Source organism: Camelina sativa, chromosome 7 (genome assembly GCF_000633955.1).
Source record: "Camelina sativa cultivar DH55 chromosome 7, Cs, whole genome shotgun sequence".
Lineage (NCBI taxonomy): Eukaryota > Viridiplantae > Streptophyta > Magnoliopsida > Brassicales > Brassicaceae > Camelina > Camelina sativa.
The window spans coordinates 6,800,304-6,811,294 of NC_025691.1; the positions used below are offsets into that span (position 1 = coordinate 6,800,304).

A 10,991-nucleotide genomic window follows, 5' to 3' on the forward strand; every position below is an offset into this window, starting at 1 on the left:
ACAAGGAAGGAAGAGGTTTGAAACAGATAAACGATTAAGGATAGAATGAAATGGACCAGGATGCAGAGGTTTTGTCAAGATATCTGCTAACTGGTTCGTAGTGGAGACATGTAGAACCTTCAAGAAGCCATTTTTCACTTGGTCTCGTGTAACATAACAGTCGATCTCCACATGCTTCGTTCTTTCGTGAAAGACTGGATTATTGGCTATGTGCATAGCCGATTTGTTATCACAGAAGAGCTTGGCCTGCTTTTGAACTGGAACCTGCAGAGTAGTAAGTAATTGTTGCATCCAAACAAGTTCATTTGTAGCAAGTGCCATAGCTCTGTATTCGGACTCCGTGCTACTCTGGCTGGCAACCTTCTGCTTCTTTGACTTCCAACTAATCAAAGAGTCACCAAGAAAAACACAGACACCAGATATTGATCGTCTTGTAGTAGGACAAGTACCCCAGTTAGCATCCGCAAACCCATTTAAGCATATGTCATCCTTAGCAGAGTAAAACAACCCTTGTCCTGGGTTGTTCTTGAGATATTTGAGAATATGCATTGCAGCTTGCATATGTACATCAGTGGGACATGACAGATACTGGCTCAAATGATGGACAACAAAGGTGATATCTGGTCTTGTGATTGTTAAGTAAAGAAGCCTACCAATCAACGCTCTATATGGTGTACCATCGTCCAAGAGAAGACCAGAGTCCTTCGAGAGTGTCACCTTCGGATCCATAGGAACCGACTTAGGCTTACATCCAAGTAGTCCTGCATCATTCAGCAGATCCAGGCAATATTTTCGCTGAGAAACAGAGATACCTTCAGAATTTCTGGCAATCTCCAAGCCTAAGAAAAATCTGAGTTGGCCAAGGTCTTTGATCTTGAACTCTGCATCCAAAAGCTTCTTCACTCGCATTACTGCTGCATCACTGTTGCTAACAATCATGATATCATCAACATATACCAGAACAGCAATAAATGATGTGGAGTCAATCTTAACAAACAGTGTGTTGTCAGCAAGTGCTTGAATAAATCCGTCAGAGAGAAGAACCTTTGAAAAACAGCGGTACCATTGTCTCGATGCTTGTTTCAGTCCATAAATGGACTTGTTCAATCGACAAACAGCATTAGGAGGCAAAGTAGTTCCAGGAGGACGAGTGTAACCCTGAGGTAAACTCATATATATCTCTTCATCCAAATCACTATGCAAGAACGCATTAGTGACATCCATCTAGGCATGACTCCATCCTTTCTTAGCTGCAATTCCAAGCATTAATTTGACACTAGCTAGTTTAGCAACAGGTGAAAAGGTGTCAAAATAATCTACCCCTTCCTGTTGGGTAAATCCTTTTGCTACCAACCTAGCTTTATAGCGCTCAATACTTCCATCAGCATGGTATTTAATAGTGTAAACCCACTTACATCCAACAACATTTTTACCAGGAGGAAGAGACAGAACATCCCACGTATGAGTAATTTCCATAGCCTCCAGTTCCACATCCGTAGCTCTAGTCCACTTTTTGGATTTTATAGCTTGGCTAAAACAAGATGGTTCTGTTTCAAGCGAAACGGAAAGGACAATGGACTGAAAAGGGTTTTTGAGTTGGGAGTAAGAAAGGTATGAAGAAAGAGGATATGGTGTAGTAAAAGGTTTAGAAAAAGAAGCAAGAATAGTATTTGTACTAGCAGAAGATGGAAGAGAAATAGTAGGAGAAGGAGATGAATGATGTTGAATCAAGGCACAGTGGTAATCAGATAAGTAATTGGGTACCTTAGCCGTTCGTTTTGGCCTGGCTCTCGGTAGTGAAACCACTTCTGCCTTTGTAGGTGTAATCGCATCTTCACCTGTTAGACCACTAGAGTGTGTGTTGTGCAAATGAAATGCAGATGACGGTGATGGTATTGTATGTTCATGCAAGGTGTCAATGCGATCAATATCAACAGGAACAGGCAATGGACAAATGACTTTACTAAACATATCAGGTGAAGGAGGCACAGGTTTATCAAGAAAAGGAAAAATGTGTTCATGAAAAATCACATTTCGAGAAATAGAAACAGAGTTACTGTCCAAATGCAAGACTTTATAGCCCTTATAACCGGAAGCATATCCTAAGAAAATACATTGATCTGCTCGAGGACTAAACTTATTTCGATCTTTTATCAATGTTGAAACATAGCAAAAGCATCCAAAAGCACATAAAAAATCATAATCCGGTTGCTTGTTAAGAAGTAACTCATATGGTGATTTATTGTTTAAAATGACAGAAGGAATCTGATTGATCAAAAAGACTGCTGTTTAAATGCAATCGCTCCAGTATGCGAGAGGAATGTTGGATTAAAACAATAATGCTCTAGCAACATTCAACAAATGCTGATGTTTACGTTCGACAACAGAATTTTACTGTGGAGTGTATGGACATGAAAATTGATGATGCATACCATGCTCTCGTACCAAATCAGTAAAAGCTAACTCAGGAGCATTATCGGTTCTAATAGCCTTTATATTTGCGAGTTTTAACATGCTTAATAAAAGAAGGAAATTGGAAAGTAACATCACTTTTATTTCTCAAAAGATATATACATGTTACCCTAGTACAGTCGTCTACAATTGTAAGAAAATATTTGAAACCCTCTATAGATTCTACTGAAAAAGGACCCCAAATATCCATGTGAACAAGCTCAAATGGTGTCTTTGTAAAATTGTTATTAGACTCAAAAGATAACCTTTTCTGTTTAGCTAAATGACAAACTGAACAGTGGGACATTGCCAGAGAAGACTTAGTAATAGGCAGAGTACCGGATAGTTCTTGTAACTTGGCAGATGATGGATGCCCTAGGCGTTTGTGCCACAGATCTCCATCAGCTAACAAGGATCCAGAGAAATGCATAGATGATATATGTGTAGATGGAACATCAAGTTGAAGAATGTAGAGATTATGTAGAATTATGCCTCTACCAATCGTCAAGCCCTGAATAAACTCTTGAATAAAGCAAGAATCAGGAAAGAAATGAGCAGAACAATTACTGGATTTCAACAAGCTACTTACAGAAATCAAATTAAATTTGAACGAGGGAACATGTAAAACGTCATGCAATATTAAAGATGATGTAATAGGAACAATGCCCGTGTGTGTGATTGCCACTCTAGTGTCATTAGGCAAAGAGACATTTACTCCAGAGACTGAAATAGTATCACTAAAGAGAGTCAAGTCAGAACAAACATGGCTTGTAGCACCACAATCAATTATCCAAGAGCCATGTGGAAGAGTAGAATATAAAGATGTGAAACATTGATGTTGAAAAGTAAGATGATCATTTTCATATCGCGCAGAAGAAAAAGGAAAAGGAAAGATACCAGATGAGGACTGAACAGCCATAACACCATGTTCTGTAACAGTGGCGGGAGATGGATTAAAAATAGATGATGTAGATGGTTCAGATTGGACTAAAGCAAGTGGAGAAGGAGCTGTAGGCTCTGGAAGTCGCACACGCGCAGAAAGTTGCTGAATCAATGATTGAATCTGGTCACTACTCATCTGTCCAATGTTAAGATTCATAGCAGTAGAAGTCGGAGGAGGTACATATGTAGAAGTACCATCAGCAGCATACTCACTCATAACATTTGCTATTGTATGTGGCCTGAATGAAGGAGACTGTCCTATGGGCTGATGAGTCGAGGATGGAACAGACGGACGTTGACTGTAGCCCCCATTACTCTTATAACCTGGTATATAACCTGGAGGATAGCCATGTAGCTTGAAGCACTTTTGAATAACATGCCCGGCCATACCACAATGTGTGCACATAGGACGTGGACCTCTAGGACGATAGTAGTTATGCTGAACCGCAAAAGCAGAGTTTTCACCATAGACAGCATTATCACTAGATGGCAACATTGATTGTGGAGTAGGACCCGAGTTGAGAAACACTACACTCTCACCCTTAGAAACTGGTTTGATATTCTTGTTCCTCTCATCTTGAGTAACCATGTCGAAAGCATCCTCAATATTAGGATAAGAATGTGCCTCCTAGTAGCATCAAAGCTATCATTCAATCCCATCAAGAACTTAGTCACACGACTCCTCTCTTGTAACTTTTCCCACAACATAGCTGCATTGCACTCACACCTTCCACAAGTACAAATTGGTAACTCAACATAATTCTTCAATTCCTCCCACAACGTTACCAATTCAGTATAATAAGCATTGACATCCAAAGAACCTTGCTGGATTACACTCAAACGTTGTTCAATCTCAAAGACACGAGGCGCATCGTCCTGTTTAAAACGATTCATTAAGCTTTTCCATATACCTGCTGCGGTAGGGATGAATAACAAGCTCTAGCTAATCTTCTTGGAAACTGAATTCATCAACCAAGTAGAAATCATGTCGTTGCAGCGTGACCAGGAACCAAAATCCCGATGATGAGAAGCTGGCTGAGGAATGGTACCATCGATGAACCCTAGCTTGTTCCGGACATTGAGAGCCATTCGCATCGAACGACGCCAAGAATGAAAGTCTGCACCAGTGGTTAACCGATCTGAAACAAGAATCAACCCAGCGTGATCCGCATTGTGAAGGTAATAGGGATTATCGTATTGATCGGATGGTTGTTGCGCAACTGGATTCGAAGGTGGAGCCATGGCGATAACAATCTTAGTGACGAAAATAGAACGAGAGTAGAAAGACTAATGAAAGAAAGATCATAAGAATACGAAGAAGAGTCAAGAAGAGATTCGCGAAAAAGCGTAGAACAATGTCACTGATTGAAGCACTCATCGAGCTGAATCAAAGCTAGATTGAGCTCAAAAAACTCAAGAAAAAAGAAGAAATCGAGAACCGGATGATGATTACTCGAAGAATCAAAGACGAATTGAAGATCTGATGTAGATCTGCTGATGAAGCGGAAGAAAAAAGAAAAACGAAGAAGACAATGATGGAATCTTCTTGTTTCTTAGAGAGAGAAAAATTTTCGCTCTGATACCATAACAACTTTATGTGAACGAATAAACTGGATTTCACATTAACCGTAAATCGTGTTACAAAGTATACTTATATACAAGTATCTTAGACTAAGGCAAAAAAAAAAAAAAAATAGCTTCACTCATAAAACACAACTGAAACTCTAAGTCAGACTCGTACGTTTCCACGTCTTTATATAAAATTACAAAAAAAAGCTGATGGATGGTTAGTTGTCATGGTTTACTCTTTGGTATAGATTAGTCACTCAAAACAGTAACTTAACATAGTGTGTTTGTTTGTGGAAATTGTGCTGTATAAACTCTCTACAAGGGACCCAAACTCATAAACTCTCGTAGCGTGAGAGTTGTTATTAGAGAGAACATTTAAACAGGTCAAAACGTGAAAATGTCTTTGTCAAGCTTGAGGCTGATAGGAGAAGCCATTAACAGTGAGACCTCCATCAACGCAAATGGTTTGATGGAGGTCACAAGAGCCGGATGGATCTGTTCCCACAACGTTAAAGAAGCAAAATTCTAGAAGATGTCGGATGGATCGTTCCAGCCAACTGACCGATCGAGATCCGTTCCCACGACGTCATAGAAGCATTTTTCCGAAAGCTGTCGGACACCAAGCGTCCGTAGCTTAATTTGTAAAGACTCTCCGTTAAAGTCTAGAGGTCGCCGGTTCGAGAGACGACCTTTGGAAGGGCACCATATAAAATGCTTTGATCCCTGATCTAAGCGGATGTACGGACTAAGGCCCGAAACCTCTTAGTAATTAAAAATAATAATAAAAAAAAAAGCTGTCGGACTAATCGGTCCAACACATAGATCAAAAGATCTACTATTTCCCATTTTTAATTTGTCCTTTTAGCCATAACTTTTTGGTTCAGTTTCGGTTTTCAATGTCCTTTTTTAATAAAAAAATATTTTATTTACTATTTACTATATAAATAAAATATTAAATATTTCCTCCGTTTCATAATACTTGTATAGGATGTTTAGAGAAGTATTTTTGTTTCATAATATAGGATGTTTCCAACTTTCTATGCAACTTTTAGATTAAATTTATATTTTATATTACGCAGACTTGTTTACGATTGGTTAAACTTTTTAAAAATAATTATTTTTTAATATGCGTGTTTTCACTAAAATATCCTATATTTTGAAACGGAGGGAGTATTTTAGAATTTTAATAGTTAAATCTTATTATATATAGTTGGGTTTTCAAAGTTAATCATTAACAGGATTGTGACACGTGTCAAGTATACTGATGAGATCTTGACATGTGTCGAAAAATTATTATTTTCAAAACAGCTAATTAAGATAATAGCATTAAATCTACATAAATTTTACATGTTTAGATATATATAAAAATTCCTAAATCAATAAGAAAATTAAGAAAACTAATATATATTCCATTGTACAATAATTATATTATGCATGTTTTATCAATTAGATTTTGACATGTATAAACAAAAAAATAATTCATTAAGCATGTATGTTATTATTAATCAATAAATAGTGAATAACAAATCTAAAAAAAATAACAATATATCCACATAAAATTTACATGTTTATATCGAAAGCTTTGATCTTTGATTTTTTTTTTATGATATAACTTTGCTGATCTATTGTGGGTCTTTCGTTTATGTGGGTTCTTCAGTGGAAGCTATCAGATGCAATAAAATGGAATTAAAATATATAAAGCCCGCTAAATTAATCGAGGATGGAAACACTGATGGAGGTTTCAAAAGTGATTATATAGTTAGTAGCATTATAAGTTTTGAAGATTAGTCGGTGGTTGATATTTCTGATCAAAATCTAGTGTTTTCTCTTCTAGATAATGTCAATGATTCCAGTTCTGAAACAAGAGCTGCTTGATCAAATAATTGAGAAGCGATTTTGAAATTTCGGAAGTTGGAACAATAAACCATTTTAAAATTAGTTTCAAACGGAATTTATGTGGTTTTCTATCGAATTTGGTTAGTAAACCGTTTAAACCCATATATATAGAGAAATATATAAGAACTTTTGATTTGGGTAGAAATAAGTTGAGAAATTATGATTCAAGAATATTTGAGACGAGGTCGTAGTTCTAAATAGTTTTGGTACAATGTGATACTTCTGAGGAGTGAATAGGTCATCGATCCTATAACGTGATTATGACATATGTCATGTTTTGGATTGTTTATAAAGTTTCTATTTTATATATTTGAATTATCTAAGACTTATATATACTATCATGATTATAATTTTCAATTTTTTCTTTTTATTATGTTATATTAACTTTGTTTCAATTTCTCAATTTTTATTGGGTTGGTCATAAAATCATTGTAATCGAGTAGATAATTTTCACCAGTTGTTCATCCAAAATATTTTTGGAGTTAAAAAATTCATGGTTAAAGAAACTATGTCACAAAACAAATTTTAATAATTATAAGAACTATAATCATGTCAAAATGAAAGTAAAGCAATATAAAAGTTGTTTAATTTGTTTAAAAAATATTTTATAGGTGGTGATAAAAACATTAAAACATACTGTAATTGTATGTGGCTACTAATTATATGTTGCTTTGATGAATTCTTTGTATGTAAAATATTTTGTAATAAATTGTGAAACGTTTTTGAAATTTGACAATAATAATATTTGTAATGATGAGTATTTGACAAAAGTTTTGGTGGGATATAATTTAGCTTTAGATTATTGTAATAATTGTTATAATATATTAAAAGTATAAAAATATAAATAAATGTATGAAGTTAAATACAAATATGATTTTTTCTCTAGCTAAAATTATTTTAATATTTACTTCAGAAAATAAAATTTCTTTTTATTTTTTTAAAAAAATTATTTAAGATTTAAAATTTATTTTATTCAACAATTTTAAAACCCGCACATCATGCGAGCCCTTATCTAGTAAAGATATAATATATTATTTGTATATATTTTTTAATATGTGTGAAACAACTAGACAACTAAAAAAACCAGGAGTATCAATCCCAAACGTAACAAACTCTGTTGGACCGATCGGTCCACTTCATCCACGGCTTATTTTGTTTTTCTTTAACCGGTTTCAGTTTTCCTATTTCTGTAATGAGTATAAAACCCCCAAAACCTAAATCACCAACGACATTCTATTTTTCTGAATTTTAGCTGCACTTAAGATTTTTGTAAGCCATATTTGGAGATTAAAGATTTATTCATCTTTCTTAACAATTTGGAAAAGAATTCTAAACTCTTTTGCTTTTTACTCATCAATCTAATTATGTCTTATTTGTCTCTTTACATACCTTTTTGTTTATAATTAACAAAAGAAAAGGTCTCCTTAAGTTGCTAGATATTGCAATTTAAATATCAAGAAAAAAAACACATGAAAACAAACAATCAAGGGTTTAGTGCCGAGGCTTGTAAGAAAAGCCGTTGATAGTGAAACCTCCATCAACGCAAATGGTTTGACCAGTTATATAAGAAGCTGCAGGAAGACATAGAAATGCCACAAGCAATGAGACTTCATTTGCTTCTCCAACACGCCCCATCGGTGTCCTACTCTCCACTGCTTTGTTAACCTTTTCATCACTGAGCATCTGAGAATTTTTTCATTCATGTTAAAACAGTGAAGTAATAATATAGCTTTGACTTAATTAATTAAAAATTCACATGTAATTATTTTTAAAACTTCTCTAACAAATATATAATATTTGGCTTAAGTTAAAGATTTATATGTAATAATCTTATTCTTTTTGTAGTATCAAGGAGATCTTTGTTTTTATAAATTTCTAATTAATAGCCTTACATCGGCAACTAAAGGAGTTGTTATGACCCATGGACACACAGAGTTAACCCTTATGTTGTCACTTGCCCACTCGCATGCTAAGTTTCTTCCTAGCTGATTCATAGCTCCTAAAACAGAAATTTATAGTTAATTAAGTCTTAGAACGCGATGCATCAGTCGCTGTTTGAATATATGTGTATATATATACATACATATACCTTTAGTTGCTCCATAGACGGATGAACCGGTATGCACAACACCAGAAACAGAGGACATGAACACGATGCCCCCTGAACTTGAAGCTTTTAGTAAAGGATGAGAGAGCTGTGAGAGATGAAAAGCCGACTCGAGATTTGTAGCCATTATAAACGAGTATTCTTCTGTTGTAAATTCTGTAGTCGGCTTGTCTATAAACGTTCCCGCATTGTTTACCTACATAACATATGTATATAGATTGATAGATACAACAAAACACTATGTTTAATTCTTGTACATCCCAAGCCCAAGAAGGAGAAAATTCTATATGTACACTTACAAGGATGTTCAGTTTTCCTTGGAAGAGAGAGGAAACGGTTTCAATGAGTTTCTCTCGTTGCTCACGAGAAGAAACATCGCAGATAGAAGTGGAAACCTGAAACCCTTTTGCTTGCCATTTACGTAAGCTTTCTTGAAGTTGAGTTTCGTCTCTTGCACATGTGTGGACTCTTGCTCCCAACATTGATAATTCCTCCACCACTGCTTCCCTGTTCATGAAACACACAAACAAAGTTGGTTCTTCCATACCAAAATATCACAATACAATAAAAAGAACTTATAAAATATTCATGACTCACCCGATGCCTTTAGAGCCACCGGTCACAAGAGCAGTCATACCTTGAAGACTCCATCTTTTCTCCATTTTTCTTGTATCTTACTTGAGGTGACCAGAAAAGCCACAAATTTAATGTATACAATGAATCTGGATCAGATAAGTGTGAAATTAATATGTTTGTATGTGTGGTGGAAATACTATGTAGTCGTATGAGATCAGAGAAAAATGACTAAAATATCTAAGATAGTGGTTCTGACCAATGGATAGGCTTCCAAGTTTGTAATATATTTCTTCATCTTGAATGGAGCAAAAAGAAGAATGTTTTGTAAAACAGAGAAGAAAGGACAAAACTTTCATTATTGGATTATTACAATAATGGTTTGTTTTCGGAAATATCTTCTTATTAATTAGGTTTCTTGTTTTACTCATAGCGAACCCATATTGCATGACTTTATAAAAAGGTCAGCTTGGTTTCTTTAAATTAAGATTAACTTAATACTGTTGAGCTTGCTATCGAACATCGTTGAGGCGATTTGCATCAGTGTCATGGCAAGAGTATGTGCATCACATACCGAACCATTAAAACCCTATTCCATAAAATTTGATAGAGCAAAGTTTTATTAGATTACAAGGCCATTAGAGAGTTTTAAGACATTTAGAGAAAAACACAGCAAGGCTATCCCAAAGAATGTTGCTGATAAGAGAATTCATTAACAGTATAACGTCCATCAATACAAATAGTTTGACCCATTCTCAAGCATGTGGGTTATAGGAGAAGCCATTAACAGTGAGACCTCCATCAACACAAATGGTTTGACCAGTAATATAAGAAGCTGCAGGAAGACACAAGAAGACCACTAGTGATGCAACTTCATTCGGCTCTCCAGCGCGGCCAAGTGGAGTTCTACTGAACAATCCTTCCTTGAAACTTACGTCCTCAAGATACTTTAAGAATACACAATTGAGAAATTATTAGAGGAATTGAGGTTGTTACATTCACACCAAATATATATTTAGAAGTCGTATTTTGTTTTATTACAGATTGAGACATAGGAGTATGGATGATATTAGGAGCAACAGCGTTGGCTCTGATGCCGTATTTTGCCCATTCACATGCCAAATTTTTAGCTAGCTGATTCAAAGCGCCTATAAAATAAATGAACAACAACAAATAAAAACCAGTCTTGGTTAGTCAATCTTGCAATGAACCGCCTCTAGTACAAACCATCTTGGTTACCTTTCGTTAGACTATAAATGGATCCACATGAAACTGATACAATCCCCGTAGTCGAGGAAATAAAGACGATGCTTCCATTTCCGGAAGCCTTTAAGAGAGGATGTGAAAGATGGCTAAAATGGAAAGCAGCTTCCAAATTTGTTGATATGTGGAAAGAGAAATCTTCTTCCACATATTCTGTTGTTGGCTTCCCACGAATTACACCCACGTTATT

General features: G+C 35.4%; 3 protein-coding genes across 3 annotated transcripts in view; all 3 read right to left on the reverse strand.

The window, feature by feature from the left end:
• Positions 1-1,224, reverse strand: part of LOC109125407 (uncharacterized mitochondrial protein AtMg00810-like) — a 2,101-nt gene extending 877 nt beyond the window's left edge. The window contains exon 1 of the mRNA XM_019227022.1: positions 118-1,224. Coding sequence (XP_019082567.1) covers positions 118-1,224 — 1,107 coding nt within the window. The remainder of the gene's footprint in view (positions 1-117) is intronic.
• Positions 1,225-4,635, reverse strand: LOC104700576. Its single transcript, XM_019227023.1, has 7 exons — positions 4,354-4,635; positions 4,180-4,269; positions 3,349-4,021; positions 3,041-3,174; positions 2,762-2,962; positions 2,433-2,490; positions 1,225-2,102 (listed from the first exon to the last, which is right to left on the reverse strand). Exons 1-7 carry the CDS (start codon positions 4,633-4,635, stop codon positions 1,225-1,227), a joined length of 2,316 nt encoding a protein of 771 aa, XP_019082568.1.
• LOC104700578 (tropinone reductase homolog At2g29150-like) overlaps positions 8,212-10,991 on the reverse strand; it is a 3,647-nt gene continuing 867 nt past the window's right edge. The window contains exons 2-9 of the mRNA XM_010416106.2: positions 10,778-10,991; positions 10,580-10,686; positions 10,327-10,485; positions 9,563-9,621; positions 9,265-9,472; positions 8,948-9,161; positions 8,751-8,857; positions 8,212-8,541 (exon numbers count right to left, since the gene is read on the reverse strand). Coding sequence (XP_010414408.2) covers positions 8,350-8,541; positions 8,751-8,857; positions 8,948-9,161; positions 9,265-9,472; positions 9,563-9,621; positions 10,327-10,485; positions 10,580-10,686; positions 10,778-10,991 — 1,260 coding nt within the window. The 3' untranslated portion in view covers positions 8,212-8,349. The remainder of the gene's footprint in view (positions 8,542-8,750; positions 8,858-8,947; positions 9,162-9,264; positions 9,473-9,562; positions 9,622-10,326; positions 10,486-10,579; positions 10,687-10,777) is intronic.

Excerpts from the sequence above, each read along its gene's own strand:
- LOC104700576 (XM_019227023.1), bottom strand. The coding sequence starts at position 4,635 with ATGGCTCCACCTTCGAATCCAGTTGCGCAACAACCATCCGATCAATAC. Across the intron at positions 4,270-4,353 it reads CTACTTGGTTGATGAATTCA|GACGATGCGCCTCGTGTCTT; the intron begins GTTTCCAAGAAG and ends CGTTTTAAACAG. Across the intron at positions 3,175-3,348 it reads GGCTGTTCAGTCCTCATCTG|TCTCTGGAGTAAATGTCTCT; the intron begins GTATCTTTCCTT and ends ATACTATTTCAG.